We start from the raw sequence: 20071 nt of genomic DNA on the forward strand, positions 1-20071 counted from the left end.
TAGGCTGTGTGAATATGGTCAAGTCACTTAACCTCTTGGGGCCTCAATTTCTGCATGTGAAGCCACATCGTTGTTCTGTTTTATAAACTCAGATGAAGCTAGAATATATTTTGCTGAGGTTCACTCACCAGGGACATTGAAAAATGATCACCGACTTTAAAAGGGGAGAGACAAGTATGTCTTTGACCTTACTGCTTCCCAATAGGAAGTGGCGTGTGCAGTAGGAAGTGGCATGTGCAGTAGGAAGTGGTGTGTGCAGTAGGAAGTGGTGTGTGCAGTAGAAGTGGAGTGTGCAGTAGAAGTGGAGTGTGCAGTAGAAGTGGAGTGTGCAGTAGAAGTGGCGTGTGCAGTAGGAAGTGGCGTGTGCAGTAGGAAGTGGCGTGTGCAGTAGAAGTGGCGTGTGCAGTAGAAAGTGGCGTGTGCAGCAGAAGTGGAGTGTGCAGTAGAAGTGGAGTGTGCAGTAGAAGTGGTGTGTGCAGTAGAAGTGGAGTGTGCAGTAGGAAGTGGCGTGTGCAGTAGGAAGTGGCGTGTGCAGTAGAAGTGGAGTGTGCAGTAGGAAGTGGAGTGTGCAGTAGAAGTGGCGTGCGCAGTAGAAGTGGCGTGTGCAGTAGAAGTGGCGTGTGCAGTAGAAGTGGAGTGTGCAGTAGGAAGTGGAGTGTGCAGTAGGAAGTGGCGTGTGCAGTAGAAGTGGAGTGTGCAGTAGAAGTGGCGTGTGCAGTAGAAGTGGAGTGTGCAGTAGGAAGTGGAGTGTGCAGTAGGAAGTGGCGTGTGCAGTAGAAAGTGGCGTGTGCAGTAGAAGTGGCGTGTGCAGTAGGAAGTGGCGTGTGCAGTAGGAAGTGGTGTGTGCAGTAGAAGTGGAGTGTGCAGTAGAAAGTGGCGTGTGCAGCAGAAGTGGAGTGTGCAGTAGGAAGTGGAGTGTGCAGTAGAAGTGGAGTGTGCAGTAGAAGTGGAGTGTGCAGTAGGAAGTGGAGTGTGCAGTAGAAGTGGTGTGTGCAGTAGGAAGTGGCGTGTGCAGTAGGAAGTGGCGTGTGCAGTAGGAAATGGAGTGTGCAGTAGGAAATGGAGTGTGCAGTAGGAAGTGGAGTGTGCAGTAGGAAGTGGCGTGTGCAGTAGGAAGTGGCGTGTGCAGTAGAAGTGGAGTGTGCAGTAGAAAGTGGCGTGTGCAGCAGAAGTGGAGTGTGCAGTAGAAGTGGAGTGTGCAGTAGAAGTGGTGTGTGCAGTAGGAAGTGGCGTGTGCAGTAGGAAGTGGCGTGTGCAGTAGGAAATGGAGTGTGCAGTAGGAAATGGAGTGTGCAGTAGGAAGTGGAGTGTGCAGTAGGAAGTGGCGTGTGCAGTAGGAAGTGGCGTGTGCAGTAGAAGTGGAGTGTGCAGTAGAAAGTGGCGTGTGCAGCAGAAGTGGAGTGTGCAGTAGAAGTGGAGTGTGCAGTAGAAGTGGAGTGTGCAGTAGAAGTGGAGTGTGCAGTAGAAGTGGTGTGTGCAGTAGGAAGTGGAGTGTGCAGTAGAAGTGGAGTGTGCAGTAGAAAGTGGCGTGTGCAGCAGAAGTGGAGTGTGCAGTAGAAGTGGTGTGTGCAGTAGGAAGTGGAGTGTGCAGTAGAAGTGGAGTGTGCAGTAGAAGTGGAGTGTGCAGTAGGAAGTGGAGTGTGCAGTAGAAGTGGAGTGTGCAGTAGAAGTGGAGTGTGCAGTAGGAAGTGGCGTGTGCAGTAGAAGTGGAGTGTGCAGTAGAAAGTGGCATGTGCAGTAGAAGTGGAGCGTGCAGTAGAAGTGGCGTGTGCAGTAGAAGTGGTGTGTGCAGTAGGAAGTGGCGTGTGCAGTAGGAAGTGGTGTGTGCAGTAGAAGTGGCGTGTGCAGTAGAAAGTGGCGTGTGCAGCAGAAGTGGAGTGTGCAGTAGAAGTGGAGTGTGCAGTAGAAGTGGAGTGTGCAGTAGGAAGTGGCGTGTGCAGTAGGAAGTGGCGTGTGCAGTAGGAAGTGGCGTGTGCAGTAGGAAGTAAGACCTGCAAGTGTGGGTCTGTCCCCCCTACTAGATCAATGGACTTCACTGCCTGAAATTTCCTTTCATGTCATACCAGAAAGTGTGGGGTTTGTGTGTATGTGTGTGTATGAGAGAGGGGAGGGAAGGAGGGAGAGAGAGAGAGCCCTGTGTTTGAGAACTTTGCAACTAATTCCATTACCTACAAAAACAAAATGAATATCAGCAGCAAGCAGGCTGCCATCGAGAAAGACCCAATCTCTGGCCACATTCAGCCCCCAGAGCACGGTCTGCAGCCTCTGAAACAGAAGACTGCTGACGTCTGTCCCGTCTCCACATCCTAAGGATGCTTTTCCTAGTCCCTGCGCCGGGGATGTGGGGGATGCGAGGCTGCAGGTGTGTCCCTGCCCACCCTGCCCTGTCTCTGCCCCGCCACCGCCTCCCCGCGGTCCAGTCACCTCAGGTGCCAGCACGGGGATGTAGTAGAGCTGCAGGCTGAGTCTGGGAGTGAGGCAGAACTTCTGGGTCTCCCGTTTCCTAGCAACGGGCAGCAAAGCAGAGGAGGTTAGGGGCGGGGCTTGGCTTCAAAGAGACTCGGCTCTGCTATTTGTTATCTCTGGACCTTGGGCAATTTGTGTCATCTTTCTGAGCCTCTGCTTTCTCATCTACAAAATGGGTACAGTAATGTCTCCCTCGCAGGATGGCGATGAGGGTTCACGGAGCTAACAAACACAAAGCAGGGACTGCGGTGCTCTGTGACAGCTGCTGCCACTGTGTGGCATCCTCCTCTGTCCCACCCTGGCCTCTGCCTCCCGACCCTCTCTTCCCGCTTTGTGATCCTTCACCAGCCCATGCCAGGCCCACCTGTGCCCCTGACCAGCGCCCGCCACCAGTCCCCACCTTGGAGCCCCACCTGAGTCTGTGGTAGGCCTGGGCCAGGCGCCCCAGCATCCTGTCGTCTCCCAGCACAAGTACCCGGGCTGTGTGCAGCCGGGAGACACCGGGCAGCACTTCCCCATCCCCACCGGGCCTGCCTGTCCTCCGGTGCAGCCCTGGGGGCCCGTCCCAGCCGCCAGGCATCAAGAAGTCCAGGGGCCACGCACGTTTCTTGATGCCCCCTTTGCGCTTCAGCCCAGCTCGCTCCATCTCAGGGCTGCTGGGTGCAGGCAGCTCATCAGCCCCCGGGGGAAGGTCCCGCTCGATGCCGCTGTCCGTGGACAGCACGGAAACCCGGGCCAACTCCCGGTCTGGCCGGAGGCCCTGCAGATCCAAGACCTCCAAGTCAGCACTGAGACGCAGCTGGGATCTTGGGCGGAGGAAGAGCACCAGTTCCTTCCCTGGGATGGGGGAACGAGGGCAGTGAGGACGCGTAAGGCTGGCAGGGCTATGTTCCTGATTCCAACCAGTCCTCCTCAGAGGATACACACACACACAGAAACACAGACAGACACACAGACACATAAGGACACACATATGAACATGCACAGAGACACACACACCGACGCAGAGACACACAGATGCACACACACACATGTACAGACACAGACATACAGACACACACATGCACACACAGACACACACACACAAACACACTGACAAACACACACATGCACACATATGCACACACACAGACACAGACATATACCACTGTTTCCAGACAGCTGCAGGGGCACGTACAGAGCTGCTCCTCGCCGGTCCACAGGTGGAAGGTGATGTAGGGGCTGGGCAGGGGAATGCTTGGTGGCCGCTCTTGGACAGGGTCACCTGCAGAAAGGAACAGGCTATGGAGGCCATGGAGGAGGCCATGGGACCCTCCCCATCTGCCCTCCCCATCCTGCTCAGCTCCTGTGCGGGGTCTTAAAGGGGTGGCAGGGACTCTCTCCACATCTGATCTGCCTTTCCATCTCTGCCACCACCAGCCCATCCAGGGCCCAACAGTGCAGCTGTCCCCTCCCTGTCCAACAATGCTTAGTAGCTATGTTTCCTTAAGCCTAGCTCAGCCCTTAGGGGGTCTTCACAAACCAGCTCACAAGGCCTTTTCCAACCTATTCTCCTATGCTGGCCACGCCTTCAGCCCTGTGCAGCCACCAGACTGGCTTCCCCGCTGTTCTTAAAATGCCCTGCCTGCATCCAGATGAGGCAAGAGAGACCCCTTCCCTTCTCAGGGCTGCTTCCAATATCTTGCACGCAGCAGACACTCAATTAACATTCGCTGCTGTCAGTGATGCTGACAAGAACTCATCAGCAAAGTTTGGGGGCAGTAGGAACCCCGGGCAGTCCAGGGGAGAGACCAAGACCAGCGCTTCTTCCTGCTCCTCTTTCTAGAATATTTTCTGACCACTCCAGCGGCCCATGGTGGTCATTCCCTCCGAGCAGACTTTGTCTGCACACTGGGCACACCTCACATGTGGCCTTAGGATTTGGCTCTGTATTCTTGTTTTATTTCTATATTGCTGTGGCTTCCCCCTCCTGAGGCTGCAAGCTTCTTAGGGGAGAGCAGCTAGTGTTCACTGAGCACCTACTGCCTGCCAGGCCTTATTCTACTCACCTGGCACACAGTGTAATCATTTCTCTGGATCCTGCCAATAGCCCTGGGCAATGGGTGACATTATTATCCTCAATTTACAGGGGAGGAGCCAGGACACGGAGAGGTTGAATGACTGGCCCAAGGTCACATAGTAAATAGCACAGTGAAGACTTGAACCCAGGCAGCTCAGCTCCAGAGTCCCTGCTCTTACCCACAACACAGTGCTTATAACCACTGCTCCATACTGCCCCCTACAGCCACAGGGGCTTGACGGGGCTGCTGCCTGGTCGTTCAGATGCACAGGGCTAAGCCAGGTGTGGTGGCGCGTGCCTGTGGTCCCAGCTGTTCGGGAGGCTGAGGTGGGAAGATCACTTGAGCCCAGGAGGTCAAGGCTGCAGTGAGCCATGATCGCGCCACTGCACTCCAGCCTGGGTGACACAGTGAGACCTTGTCTCAATAAATAAATAAATAAATAAATAAATAAATAAATAAAATAAAATAAAATAAATGCACAGGGCAAGTCTGGGCAGGAGACAGGTGCCCTTGGATGTGGCTTGGGGGCAGCCCAGATGATCTTGCCTGATCCACGCAGAGTCACTGGTGAGTGTTAGCAAGGGGCCCACAAGGGGAGCAAAGCCAGATTGGCCCCACGGTTTGTTCCAGCTTGGGGTGCAGGAGCAGCTTTTTCTATGTGGGATCCGAGGCAGTGTAGAATATTAAAGCAAAAGAGTGGAAAACTTCGAAGATGGAGTCTTGAGGCAGGGACTATCCCGCCCACCTCACCCAACTGCTGGGGCCTTCACCCAACCTGGGCTGCCAAGTTCAAACCCAGGGCCTGGCACACTAACCTCTTCCAGTGGATTCCAGTCCTTAACCCCATGCCTTATAACTACAGGTGCACGATCAGAGACGATGCGTATCTGGGACATGCAGGCTGACACATTCCATGATACTTTGGGTGACCATGAAACGGGACCCAAATCAGAACCATCCTACAACAGCCAGGAAACACATATTCGGGATGTTTCTCTGGGCTATTTCAGATGCCCCCATCCACATGGGGCTTGTGTCAGGGTAGGCATTATCTTACCTACATTATGCCTTGCATGAGATAAGGCATTATCTTATAAATATGCAAATAGGGAAGGGTGAGGACTAAAACTCTATGATACCAGATATAGACGACGTTGACTCATCTGCTCTTTTAGATACTCTGGTCCTTGGACGATCAAATCCTTTGATTACTACAGCTGAGTGGTGAACTAGACAGCCTGGATTTGTATCTTGCCTTTGCCACTTACTGCCTTGGGTGATCTTGGGCAAGATATTTAACCTCTTTCTAACTCAGTTTCATCCTCTGTAAAATGGGGATAATAATAGTTTCCAGCTTATAAGTTGACTGTGAGGTTTCATTGATTTAATACAGTATAGGCAATATATTTAAATATATGTAAGGTGATTAGAACAGCAACTGGAGTATAGTAGGGGCTCTGTGGGCAACAGCTGTTATCAGGACCAAATTTCCCGCCTTCTTTTTTTTTTTTTTTTTGAGATGGAGTTTCGCTCTCTCACCCAGGCTGGAGTACAGTGGTGCGATCACAGCTCACTGCAACCTCTGCCTCCTGGGTTCAAGTGATTCTCCTAACTCAGCATCCCGAGTACTGGGACTGCAGGCGCCCGCCACCACGCCCGGCTGACTAAACCCTCTACTACGTTAGTAAAGGGTTTCACCATGTTGGCCAGGCTGGTCTCGAACTCCTGACCTCAGGTGATCCGCCTGCCTCGGCTTCCCAAAATGGGGGGATAACAGGCCTGAGCCACCGCTCCCGGCCTAATTACCGGCCGCCTTAGTCCCGGTCTTAGCAAATCCGCAGGCTGCCCCCGCTCCCCAGGCTCCTGCCTCCCAGACAGAGGCAGGTCCAGCACTGCTCTCTGGCGCCCCCTGCGGTGCAGTGAGCTGCACCCGCGGGACCCTTGGCAGGGTCCCCCAATCGCCCATCGCTTACCACCTCTGCGCCCCGCCGCGGGCCCCAGCAGCGAGCAGTAAATCTCCTCCAGCCTCTCCACGTGTCCCTCCCGGCTCGGGCTGGCCTCACTGGCCATCTGCTCCACGGCGGCCACCACGGCGTGGAAATACTGCTCCAGGGTGTGGCGAGGGCTGGCCTGTCCGGGAGGGGCGCAGAGCCTGGGTCTTGGCCCAGCGCCCATGCACCCCAGCTCCTAAGCCAAGTCGACAGGGCCCTGGCAGCCCAAGGTGACACCTCCCCGCTGCCCCTGGTGGACTGGCAGAGCTTCCCCCCAAGGCTTCTGGATCTCACATTCAGGGCCCCACACCTGCCCTGCAAGTGGGGGTTCCCCTCTGCCCCTCACAGGCTAATAGCGGGAGACTGCTGGTCTGTATCATCTGTTACCCAGAGGGGCAGAGATGGCCGCTGACGCCCACCTCCTGAAAGTGTCACCCAGCACTTGGATCCATGTTCTAGCCCCCACTAGATTGTGAATTCCCGGGAGTCAGGGAATTTTGTGTTTCGTTCACAGCTGCGTCTCCGGCACTTAGAACAGCTCACTGCACCAGGCGTTGTTCTAGGGCCTGGGATAACAGCAGCAAACGAAAAGACAAAAATTTGGGAGCTCCTATTGTCGTGTGTGTATATGGCAGGAGGAGCGGGCAATCAACAAGATAAGTAAAATTTATGGTATGGTACATAACAACAGTAAGCACCAAAGAGAAAATAAAGCAGAGAAGGAGGATGTGGAATTTGAGGGAGGGGCTAAATTATTTAAATTGTGAGATCTGGGAAGCCTCCCTAAGAAAGTGACTTTTTTTTTTTTTTTTTGAGACGGAGTCTCGCTCTGTCACCCAGGCTGGAGTGCAGTGGTGTGATCTTGGCTCATTGCAATCTCTGCCTCCCAGGTTCAAGCAATTCTCCTGCCTCAGCCTCCCGAGTAGCTGGGACTACAGGCACACACCACCACATCCAGCTAATTTTTGTATTTTTAGTAGAGACAGGGTTTCACCATGTTGGCCAGGATGGTCTCAATCTCCTGATCTAGTGATCTGCCCGTCTTGGCCTCCCAAAGTGTTGGGATTATAGGCGTGAGCCACCGCACTCGGTTGAAAGTAACTTTTAAGTAAAGACTTGGCCAGGCATAGTGGCTCACGTATGTAATCCCGGCACTTTGGGAGGCCAAGGCGGGCGGATCACAAGGTCAGGAGATGGAGACCATCCTGGCTAACACGATGAAACCGTGTCTCTACTAAAAATACAAAAAATTAGCCGGGCGTGGTGGCGGGCGCCTGTAGTCCCAGCTACTCAGGAGGCTGAGGCAGGAGAATGGCGTGAACCTGGGAGACGGAGCTTGCAGTGAGCCGAGATTGCGCCGCTGCACTCCAGCCTGGGCAACAGAGCCAGACTCCATCTCAAAAAAAAAAAAAAAAAAAGTGAAGACTTGAAGTGAAAGAGTGAGTCATGCAGGTATCTGAGAGAATGTTCCAAGCATAGGGAGCAGTGAGTGCAAAGGCCCTGGGGTGCAACTGTATCAGGCGTGCGCATGTTGGGAGAAAAATGAAGAGGCTTGTTTAGCTGGAGCAGAGGAAATGAGAGGGAAAGTTAGGAGACAGGCCAGAGAGGAAATGAAGAGAGGTGGAAACAGATCAAGGCCCTCAAGATGAGGTTCTTGTAGACAGTTTTATTTTTAGAGATGGGGTGCCTCTCTGTTGCCCAGGCTAGAGTGAAGTGGTACAATCAAAGCTCACTGCAGCCTTGAACTCGGCTCAAGTGATCCTCTTGCCTTCTGAGTAGCTGGGACTGCAAACACATGTCACTACGCCTGGCATTTTAAAAAATTTTTTGTAGAAATGGGGTCTCACTATGTTGCCCAGGCTGGTCTCAAACTCGTGGCCTCAAGCAATCCTCCTACCTCAGTCTCCCAAGTACCTGGGATTATAGGCATGAGCCACCACACCAGGCTCTTATAGGTCACTGCAATCACTGTGGCTTTGACTCCGAGTGAGATGATGTAGTAGCTACTGTTGTGGTGACCCAGATGCCTGCTTTCAGGACTGAGACATGTATTCACCCTGCTGCTAGGAATACTGGTGTTATCTTATATCTTATTATTGTGTTTTGTTTTTTTGAAATGGAGTCTCGCTCTGTCACCTAGGCTGGAGTGCAGTAGCACAACCTTGGCTCACTGCAAACTCCACCTCTCAGGTTCAAGCTATTCTCCTGCCTCAGCCTCCCAAGTAGCTGGGATTACAGGCATGTGCCACCACGGCAGTTAGTTTTTGTATTTTCAGTAGAGACCGGGTTTCGCCATGTTGGCCAGGCTGGTCTCGAACTCCTGACCTCAGGTGATACGCCCGCCTCAGCCTCTCAAAGTGCTGGGGTTACAGGTGGGAGCCACCGTGACCAGCCAAAATGTATGAATTTTTGATTTGGGGGAAAAGGTGATATGAAACAGGAGAAGGAGGACGAGCAGGGTGAGCAGCTGGTACGGGCATCCAGGGACCAGGGCTGGAACTGACAAGGGGCTGCAGGCAGGGCCATTACCTGCAGCTTCCTGTGCAGAGCGCCTGCGTGACAGGCTTCCCCCAGAGCCGCCTGCAGGGCGTGGGAGACCACGTGGCGCATGCAGGCCTCTGGTGTCTGCTGCTCCTGGGCCGCCTCGATCTCCAGTAGCAGAGCACTGCACACGGAGGCAGACACCAGCTCAGGATCCACGAAGAGAAACACTCTGAGGGCAGAGGCAGAGGGGAGCGGTGGGATTGATAGTAACTAATGGGAGAGGGGCCACCGGATGGGCGCTGTCAGAGCTGTGCAGTACCCCCAAGTGATTTAATCCTGCTGAAAAGAGGGGTCTCAGATTCGAAAGTCTCTAGGTAGGATGACAATAGGGAATGGTGAGGACTGTGGCAAATAAGAGCATGCACTGCCCTTCTAGAGGGGCAGCTCTAATCACTGTCCACAGAGGACAGCAGGCCTAGTCCCGTGTCTAGGAAAGTTCCAGCCTCAATTCTGCTCCCTCTCTCAGCATCCTGGCCCAGGGACCAGGTCACCCTCTAGGAGGGACTCCAAATCCTTCCTGCCAGAACTGGAATTCTGAGCTCTGAGTGGATCCCCTCTTCTCTCATCACTCTTATCACACCAGAGATCCGACCTCCCCTACTCCCTCCTCCTCACCCACTGTGTCTCCCCACCTCTCCCATGCTAAGTCCTCTGGGTGCCCTGGGCATCCTTGCATCTTTCATGAACATAGCACCTCACACCCCAAACTCAAGCTGTGCCTTTTAGGGCCAAGTTAGTGGAGGTGCCTGTAGAAAAGGGAGGTGCCACTCCCAATTTCTTCACCCCTCTCCCCAGCACGAGCAGGGGACACTTCCTCAGTCTTATCTAAGGGGCTGGGCGTCTCCCATGGAAGCCCTCGGGCTTCACTGTGCACCTGCGCCTGAGCCCTTCCGCTATGGCTATTCTGCAGTCTCCTCTGGCTGCCTGGCTGGTACGATGCTGCATCATGGCCAAGGGCAGGATGGAGGTGCAATGACAGAGCTCCAAAGTGGCCCCGAGGTCATGTCCACCTTCTGCACGTGAGCCAGGTAGCTTCGAATCCAGCCTCAGAAGAAAAACCTATGCTGTGTTCAGTGGTCTCCAGAAAACAATATGGCGCCAACCTGGAACTGCAAACGCACTCCACTGCTGGACAAATGCCAGGGCTGGGGAGTTCTGCTAGGGCTCTTCTTAATCCAGCCTCCTCTTCTGTCCTCCTGCCAGGGAGCAGTCACTAACGCCACAACACTTTTAGGAGGCTGAAGGGAGCAGTTTTTGTGGGGCCACTCACCTCTCCTGGTAGGGATACAGTTCATTCATCAAGTTCTGTTCGGCAATGACCATCCTTTGGTAGAGGGTCCCTGCAAACCAGACCACTTTGGCCAACCAGCCCCCAGGTCTCTCTGATTCCCATTCTCCACCTTCCTACAGAACGTGTGGAGGCTTTTGAGCCCCCTGGTATCCTGGAGAAAAAGGAAAGACCCCGGGCAGTGCTGGAGGTGCAGCAGGGAGACAAAGATGCCCGGTGACTCTCACCTGGGACGGCCGTCTCTGTTTTCAACCTTATGGCGCAGTCCAAGGCGACTGTGCAGTAGGGGGTGGGCAGGGTCAGTAACCTCGTGCAAAAGGCGTAGATTCTCTGGTAGAGCTCCTCTGTGATTCCTGTGGCCTGGGTGAGAGGGAGGAGGGGGAGGTGAGAGGGAGGAGGGGGAGGTGAGAAGGAGGAGGGGGAGGCGAGAGGGAGGAGGGGGAGGTGAGAGGGAGGAGGGGGAGGTGAGAAGGAGGAGGGGGAGGCGAGAGGGAGGAGGGGGAGGTGAGAGGGAGGAGGGGGAGGTGAAGGGTCCCAGGGGAGTTTCCGGGGCGGGGCTTGGGAGAAGAGGTGAAAGGTCAGGCCTAACAGCCAGACCTGGGCTCACAGCTCTCTCCCAAACCCACACCTTCCAGCCTCTTCTCCCAGCACCTGTAAGACATCCCCTTGTTGCCCCGCCCCGACTTACCAAGATAAAAATTCATTGCATCAATTCTGCAAGCAAATCAACTTCCTCCCAGCCCTCCTGCTCTATCAGGGAAGCACATTCCTGCGGTTCTCCAGGCTCAAAACCTCGGAGGCACTTCCTCAGTCTCCTTTGCTCCTCCTTGCATCCCACAGGCCTGGGCTCCACAGTGCCCAGGAGGCCCCCCTCTCCCTCCCCACCTCCCTGTGCCCTCTGCCTCTGCCGGAGCTAAGCCCCGTCTTGACCCTGGATTCTACGGCAACCCCAGACTTGCTCTTCCTGCCTTCCTTAACCACCACTCCCACCCCCTGCGACAACACACAGCTCCCGATTAGTCTTCCTGAAACATTCACCGCATCTGTATCATGTCTCTTCTCTGTGTAGGGATCAGCGATGTCTCCTGTTGCACCGCACACGGGAGCAAATGCAAAGACCTCATCCTGCCATTCAAGGCCATTGTCTCTCCAAAGTTCTCTCTCCATATAGGAGGGAAAGGGGGTGGCTGGCGCTTAGAAGCCAGTTTAGGGCAGGTAATCCAAGGGATTTTCTAGGCTGATCCTGGCAGAGACTGACTGCCCACTAAGGGGAAAGGACAGTCTCCGGCCCGGCCACGTGCAGGTCACCAGTACCACCTCGACCTCAGTCCCCGGCTCACCTTGGTGAGCACGTACATTACAGTGTGCAGCAAGGGAATGATGACATGCCGGAGGTCCTCGCTTTCCGCCTGGAAAACAGGAGATCACGTGACAGGTATTGGGCTGGGGGACTCCCCACCTCCTAGCAAGAGGCAGTCTAGGCTGGGGGTGGGCAGGAGATGGGGTGGAAGGCAGCCAGGGGGAGAGCAAAGGGCCATTGTCTGCTCTGGATAGAGGAGTGGGGAGGGAAGGGCACACAGGTGAGGAAGCCCCTTGGGGAGGGTGTGGGAGCATCGGGGGGGCCTCAGAGAACTCTGCAGGTGAGGGCCCAAATTCAGTTAGGGTAGGAGTCGCAGCAAAGCCACAAACAAGTCCCCAGCTTCGAGCCATCCTTGAGTGCAGTGTTTCCCACACAGCTGCAAGCACGACATTGGGTGGTGTGGAGGATAATGTAGGTGGCCCGAGGATAATTTTGAGAAACGTCAACAATCGTATATTGATGTGTATAGGCACCTTCTGTTTCTGACAAGTGATATGGATTTTCCATTTGTGGTCGCATTATGGCGCTTCTTTTTGAAAGATGTTTATTCAAGTAACACAATGAGAGTCGATGTAAAGAAAATATTGCTTACGTAAAAGTACAGGAGGGAGATGCATATGATAAAAATTATGCAGGCAACCAAAGCTTGGGAGACATACAGCTGCCAGGACTGAGCCCCTGCCCAACTGGCCCCTCTCTTCCTTTCATCCCCGTCTTCCTTCCTGAGGTCCAGGAACTCACCTTCTCCAGTTCTCTGAGCAGAATGCGGACCAGCGCCGGGCTCTTACCAGGATCTCGCTCGACCTTCTTGTGCAGGGACCACCTCCACATGCCTGGGCCAGGAGAAAGGGGAGCCCAGCATGACCAGGTGGGAAGGAGCTCTTAGAGGAGACCCCTTTGAGCAGGACCCTGAGCCCTGGAGCCCCAGCCGCAGCTCCGACCAGCCGCAGGTCTGACCCTGCCACCAGCGCTTGGCTCCAGGTGCACCTGGGCACCTGGGTGGGCTCCTCCTAAGGTGGGAGTTCTGATCTGTAGCTCTTTGTGGACAGTGAATTCCCAGGGCAGAAAGGAAGGCAGGTGGGACACCAGTGGGGACAGGTTGTGACAGGTGTATGCATGTGGATCACAGAGCAGCAGTGCTTGCAGGTGTGTGCCCCCAGCCACATTCTGGAAGTCCTGCAGGCCTGGAGTGCTGAGGGGAATTAAGTTTGAAAGTGAAGCTAGGGGCCGGGCGCGGTGGCTCAAGCCTGTAATCCCAGCACTTCGGGAGGCCGAGATGGGCGGATCACGAGGTCAGGAGATCGAGACCATCCTGGCTAACACGGTGAAACCCCGTCTCTACTAAAAATACAAAAAACTAGCCGGGCGAGGTGGCGGGCGCCTGTAGTCCCAGCTATTCGGGAGGCTGAGGCAGGAGAATGGCGTAAACCTGGGAGGCAGAGCTTGCAGTGAGCTGAGATCCAGCCACTGCACTCCAGACTGGGCGACAGAGCGAGACTCCGTCTCAAAAAAAAAAAAAAAAAAAAAAAAAAAGAAAGTGAAGCTAGGGAAGGTGGTTAACAAAGAGGGTGGCAGGCTGGGTGCTGTGGCTCACGCCTGTAATCCCAGCACTTTGGGAGGCTGAGGCGGGCGGATCACTTGAGGTCAGGAGTTCGAGACCAGCCTGGTCAACATGGTGAAACCTCATCTCTACTAAAAATACAAAAATTAGCCAGGTGTGGTGGCGCATGCCTGTAATCTCAGCTACTCGGGAGGCTGAGGCAGGCAGATCACTTGAACCGGGGAGGCAGAGGTTGCGGTGAGCCGAGTTTGCGCCACTGCACTCCAGCCCGGGTGACAGAGTAAGACTCCATCTCAAAAAACAAAAGAAAAAAAAAAGGAAAGAAAAATGGTGGCAGATCCCCAACGTGCTCTGCGGCAGTTGCTGGGAGGGTTGAACTAGGGAGCAGAGAAGCCTTCTCAGTCCTTCAGGCTCTAGGTATTTCCAGCAGGAAAGGGGTTTGGCGAGAAGACCCTTGCCCCATGAGCTCCAGGCCGGGGCCCTTTCCTGTATGTGTGTGTGTTGTTGGCTGGGGTTGGGTGGAGGTCAGTGGGACCAGCCGCTGCCGCCAGCTGGCTCTTACCTTGGTTGCTCTGCAGGGCAGGGGCCTGGGTGCTGAGCTCCCGGAGCACAGCATGCACGCTCCTCTGGAGGTCCAGCTCCACGTCTGGGAAGTAGTAGGGGTGGGAGGAAACTCAGTCCACTGAGCCTCACCCTCGTCCCACCTCCATTCCTCCTGAGAATGTCTTTAGCCATTTCTCTGAGCCTCAAGAGGTGCCCGAAGTAATCTACTAAGAGCTGACAGCCAGCATGCCAGCCAGGGCTGGAATATAGCCTTTCCTTCCACATTTCTGTGTTCTTTGTAAAACCAGCATTTCCCAAAGTGCTGTATGTGTACCACTGGTGGTATGCAGGACAATTTTAGATGGCATACAACCAACCTTAAAATTTGAATAGTTATGCATTTATTGTAATGCATGTTCGAAAATACATACATGTATTTTCATATATATGAAATATATATCCTCCAAATATATATATGAAACATATATGGCCTCCAAACATGTATATGAAATATATATATCCTCCAAATATGTATATGAAATATATATATCCTCCAAATATGTATATAAATATATATGTCCTCCAAATATGTATATGAAATATATATCCTCCAAATATATATAAACATATATCCTCCAAATATGTATATGAAACATATATGCCTCCAAACATGTATATGAAATATATATATTCTCTAAATATGTATATGAAATATATATATCCTCCAAATATGTATATAAATATATGTATCCTCCAAATATGTATATAAATATATGTATCCTCCAAATATGTATATGAAATATATATATCCTCCAAATACATATATAAATATATATCCTCCAAACATGTATATGAAATATATATATCCTCCAAATATGTATATGAAATATATATCCTCCAAATATGTATATAAATATCTATATCCTCCAAATATGTATATGAAATTATATATCCTCCCAATATACATAAATATATATCCTCCAAATATGTATATGAAATATATATATCCTCCAAATATATGTATGAAATATATATATCCTCCAAATAGATATATTATATATATAAAAAACTATTAGGTTGGTGCAAAAGTAATTGCAGTTTTTGTTATCATTATTATTTTTTTTTTGAGACAGAGTCTCACTCTGTCGCCCAGGCTGGAGTGCAGTGGCGCGATCTCGGCTCACTGCAAGCTCCGCCTCCCAGGTTCATGCCATTCTCCTGCCTCAGCCTCCCAGGTAGCTGGAACTACAGATGCCCACCACCACGCCTGGCTAATTTTTTGTATTTTTAGTACAGACTGGGTTTCACCGTGTTAGCCAGGATGGTCTCCATCTCCTGACCTTGTGATCCGCCCGCCTCGGCCTCCCAAAGTTCTGGGATTACAAGCGTAAGCCACCACACCCGGCCTTTGCCATTATTTTTAATAGTTCCTCAATCCATGCATGAAGCTAAAACTTATTTATTTTATTTATTTATTTTTTTGAAGCCTACAGCACCCTGTGCTTTCCGGTAGTCTTCCATCCAAGTATAAAGCTAAAATCTAAAGTCAACTTGAAGAATCATGTCAGATCCATACCCGGACAGGTGATAACAAAGACTCTCTCCTGGACCAAACCTTACTCGGCCCCCTCTTAGCCCTCGTCTTCACCGGGCCTCAGCCTTGGCTCCTTTCCTGTCTTTGGCCTGCCCATCCCAATTTTAGCAAGAATCCTGCCAAATCAGTTTAGGTTGGAATCCCCCACCCTTGATATCTCCTGCACCCCTTCATGTACAATAATTTATACATGTACGAGAATTTGTCCTACCTCTAGCAAGAGTCCCGTTAGCTCAGTTTAGCAAGAATGCCCCAACCCTTGATGTCCCCTCTTAGGAATTTACCATCCACTGACCCCTTCACTCTGCCCATTGGCTGTAAATCCCCAACTGGCTTTTCCTTGTTCCACGTTGAGCCTGGTTTCTCTTTCCTAATGCAATAGCCTTGGATAAGTCTTCCTTACCATTTTAACAAGTGTCAGAATAAATTTTTTCTTTAACAGTGGTACACTGACATGGAAAAAAAAACAAAAAACAAAAAACAAAAAAACAACCATGAAAGTGGTACAAGAATAAGCAACTGACATTTGGGAAGTGTGGTAGCTGTGAGAATGTACCTCGCTCATCTCCCACGACCGGGAGTTTAATGGACGCAGGTCCCCAGCTGTTGTGCTGTTGTAGTGGTTTGGATATTTGACCCTCCAAATCTCAGGTTGAAATTTGGTCCCCAGTGTTGGAGGTGGGGCCTAATGGGAGGTGTTAGGGCCATGGAGGCGGATGCCTCATGAATGCCATCCTTGTGGTAGTGAGTGAGTTCTCATTCTTTTAGCTCCCCTGAGAACTGGTTGTTAAAAAGAGCCTGGCACCTTCCCCCTCTCTCTTGCTTCATCTCTCAGCATGTGATCTGTACATGCTGGCTTCCCTTCCACCAGGAGTGGAAGCTTCCTGAGCCCTGAGCCCCTTATCAGAAGCAAATGCTGGCACTCTGCTTCTTGTACAGCCTGCAGAACACTGAGCCAAATAAACCTCTTTTCTTTTTTTTTTTATTTGAGACGGAGTCTGGCTCTGTGGCCCAGGCTGGAGTGCAGTGGCCGGATCTCAGCTCACTGCAAGCTCCGCCTCCTGGGTTCACGCCATTCTCCTGCCTCAGCCCCCCAAGTAGCTGGGACTACAGGCGCCCGCCATCTCGCCCGGCTAGTTTTTTGTATTTTTTTAGTAGAGACGGGGTTTCACCGAGTTAGCCAGGATGGTCTCGATCTCCTGACCTCGTGATCCGCCCGTCTCGGCCTCCCAAAGTGCTGGGATTACAGGCTTGAGCCACCGCGCCCGGCCACCTCTTTTCTTTATAAATGACCCAGCTGCAGGTGTTCCTTTATATTATAGCAATGCAAACAGACTAAGACAGCTGTGAAATCCATCACTTTCTGCTGAGCCACACTTCCCAGCCAATACGGGGTATGGTAGTGGGTTCTAAAGCAGGCCCTTCCCCAGGAGATGCTCAAGCTTCTCCAACTGCCCTGCTGAGCTTTTCTTGGACTCCCATCAGTCCAAGGCATTTCCACTGCTCCTTCTTCCTTTTCTCCTTCATTCGGAGTCAGATTTGTACCAGGGTCTGACAGCTGCTCTCCCAGGTCCCTCTCCGTTTCTGTCACACCAGTGTTTCCCCGAATAAATCCTTGAACTTGGTGTCTGCTTCTTGGCAGATCCGGACTCAGACAGGAAGTATGGGAAACACTCCTCACACAATAAATTCCTCTTTGCAATTAGCTCCCACCAAGAGTTTGCCATTATAGGTGAGTGTGTATTCTCTAATCGTTAGACAACACAAACCACGTGCCTCAAGGGTTCCTCTTTGACTTGGCTATCAGGAAACTTATGGTCAAATTGGGGCCCAGTCTCAAAAATTAGCTCATCTCATGTGACAGGGATCTCTCTTCTTGGTCCTTTTTGGTGCTCCTGCTTTATATTCTATTTAATCTACATCTGAATTGTCTCAGATTCCTTTGGAAGTAAGTAGAACAGAGATAACATGTTTAAAAATTGGCAGATTGCAATCCAAGAGTTAAAATTTTTTTAGGCCAAGTCACCATAGATGCTAGTGCCCATGGTCTGGCCCCTCCTCAGACCCGTGCAACGCCTATGGGGGTCACATCCCTGAAGCCCCCACTTTCTTCCTGGCTCTCACATGTTCCCTGTGAGACACTTGTCCCTGGCTAGGCCTGGTCCTGAATCTCCTCCAGGCTGAGCGTGGACAGGGTGTTACAGCCGCATCTGCCCACCTGGTCCCTCTGCTGGGCAGAGCATCATCTCCCCAGACTGTCGAGGAAATCATTTATCTTGGCTTGAAGGTTAGTGACAGTCTTTCCTCCGTCTATGCATTTCTACCTTGCATGAAGATTTAATGAGTTAATGCAGGATGAGTTATTAGAACATTAGCTGGTGCTAAGTCTTTTTTCTTTCTCCTCCCTCCTTCGCTCTCTCCTTCCCTTCCTTCCTTTCTTTTTTCCTTCCTTCTTACTCTTTCTTATTCTGTCTTCCACTGCATATTTGCACGGAAAGGCTGAAAACTGTGACAAACGTGATTTCCTCTCATTCCCCTCATCAGAAGTGCAGCCAAGCCTTTGTCTTCTGAGCCTAGGTCCCCTTGCTTTGCAAGGGAAGTTGAGTTTTTGTGTTTCACACAAAAATAGAGAAGTTGCCAGTAGCCCTGGGAGACCACTTCAAATAAATTTTGTTTTTGAATGTCTGGGTAGCTAAAACAAACTCTCAGGCTTTGGTCCACATCTGGCTTGCTATGTGTTTTGTTTGGGCTTGTATAGTGTCTTAAAAAAAAAAAAAGAAAAGAAAGCAATGAATTAGCTGCCAACATTTACAAGTCAGGAGATTTTGCATAACAGTTTGGGTTTCTGGCATCTCTTGAAAATCTGACAATCTGTTGACACTGAACCTAGATTCTTCTCACAGGTGACAATTGTAGGGGGTGGGGAGCAACTGCCCTCTTAGATGAGCACAGCTTCTCTAGGTCTTTCTAGTTCCCCATGCCTCGGTTTCACTCATTGACATCCTCTGCCTGGCCCCTGGAGGCACTTCAGTCTGAGGCTCCTGGCAAGTTGATTGAGCCAATCAAGCTGGATTGTCTAAGTGCAGAAGAAGGTTGATGCTTTTAAAGAGGAGAGTGGCCCAGCCCAAGGGTGGAGGTTGGATTCCCTAAGACTGTGAGAGCACAAGAGATATAGGGTTCCAGGGAATGAGGAAAATGAGACCAGCTGGGACAAAGTTTACCAGTGGTGGCAAAGGTCAAATGAGCGCCGCTAAGCACTGAACCCTGTGCCTCTGATGCCACAGCAATGGTCTCCTGAGCCATCTTCACCAGAGCATGAGACTGTCCCCCAAGGCAGGCTCTATCTCCCTCTGGACCTTGCAAGTCTGGCCAAGCAGTTCTGGTGGCTGCAGCCATCATGGACTGGAGACCACAGCCTTTTCCAACTACCCAGACTTTATAAACCCTGAGCTTTTACAAACTCCCACGGAGGGGAAAGCACTCCAAGTGAATGATGCTAGAGTTCATCCTAACCTTGGAAAATGAGAGACTGAAGCTGGTTTTGATTTGATTAAATGAAAGAAAGAAATGGGATATTTCCTGTATCTCCAGTGACTCAGCATTGTTGATATATGATATGCAGGTCTGACATCCTTGATGACTCAAATAGTCAATAGATAAATGGCATCCATTATTATTATCCTCCTCTGCATCCAGGAATGTGGGATATTACTAATTAGGTATTAATATTATTATTAATATTAAAGCTTTTATTTTTTATTTAAAACATTTTTAACTTTTATTTTAGGTTCAAGAGGTACATGTGCAGGTTTGTTACCTGGGTATATTGCTTGATGCTGAGGTTTGTAGTATGGATGATCCCATCACCTATGTACTATGAGTACTATTACTAATAATAGTACTACTCATAGTACCCAACTGTGAGTAGTACTAGTATCCAAACTAACTAGTTTTTGAACGCTTTCCCCTTTCCCTCCCTCCCCTTTCTAGTACCCCCCAGTTTCTATTGTTGCCATCTTTGTGTCCATGAGTACCCAAAGTTTAGCTCCCACCTGTAAGTGAGAACATGCAGTATTTGGTTTTCCATTCCTGCATTAATTCACTTAGTGTAGTAGCTTCCAGCTCCATCCATGTTGCAGCAAAGGATATGATTTCATCCTTTTTTATGGCTGCATAGTATTCCATGTTGTATACGCAACACATTTTCTTTATCCAGTCTGTTGTTAACAGGCACCTAGGTTGATTCTGTGTCTCTGCTATTGTGAATAGTGCTGCGATGAACATGCAAGTGCATGAGTCTTTTTGATAGAATGATTTGTTTCTTGGGGGATACATACCCAGTAGTGGGATTGCTGGGTCGAATGGTAACTCTGTTTTAAGTTCTTTGTGAAATCTCCAAACTGATTTCCACAGTGGCTGAACTAGTTTACATTCTCACCAACAGTGTATAAGCATTCCCTTTACTCCACAGCCTTGCCAGCATCTGTTGTTTTTTGACTTTTTACTAGTAGCCATTCTGAGTGCTGTGAGATGGTTTTGATTTTCATGTTTCTGATAAGTAGTAACATGGAGCATTTTTCCATATTTGTTGGTTGCTTGTATGTCTTCTTTTGAGAAGTGTCTGTTCATGTCTTTTGCCCATTTTTTTAAGTGGGGTTATTTGT

The 20071-nt window shown here is 51.0% G+C and overlaps 1 protein-coding gene across 11 annotated transcripts in view; it reads right to left on the bottom strand.

The window, feature by feature from the left end:
- Positions 1-20071, bottom strand: part of PIK3R6 (phosphoinositide-3-kinase regulatory subunit 6) — a 67617-nt gene that overhangs the window by 25439 nt on the left and 22107 nt on the right. For 7 of the 11 annotated variants that reach the window (XR_013406093.1, XM_015118586.3, XM_077970340.1 and 4 more), the window contains 10 exons: positions 13833-13916; positions 12451-12542; positions 11690-11758; positions 10577-10709; positions 10332-10401; positions 9047-9230; positions 6500-6656; positions 3644-3730; positions 2880-3303; positions 2425-2503 (listed from right to left, as the gene is read on the bottom strand). Coding sequence is in view for 10 of the 11 variants with exons in the window: in XM_015118586.3 (XP_014974072.1) it covers positions 2425-2503; positions 2880-3303; positions 3644-3730; positions 6500-6656; positions 9047-9230; positions 10332-10401; positions 10577-10709; positions 11690-11758; positions 12451-12542; positions 13833-13916 (1379 nt within the window). In the remaining variant the exon portion in view is untranslated. Of the gene's footprint in view, positions 1-2424; positions 2504-2879; positions 3304-3643; positions 3731-6499; positions 6657-9046; positions 9231-10331; positions 10504-10576; positions 10710-11689; positions 11759-12182; positions 12543-13832; positions 13917-20071 lie in introns of all 11 variants that reach the window. The other 4 variants (XM_077970338.1, XM_077970341.1, XM_077970337.1 and 1 more) reach the window with 2 other exon arrangements.

The sequence above is a fragment of the Macaca mulatta genome, chromosome 16, assembly GCF_049350105.2.
Source record: "Macaca mulatta isolate MMU2019108-1 chromosome 16, T2T-MMU8v2.0, whole genome shotgun sequence".
Classification (NCBI taxonomy): domain Eukaryota; kingdom Metazoa; phylum Chordata; class Mammalia; order Primates; family Cercopithecidae; genus Macaca; species Macaca mulatta.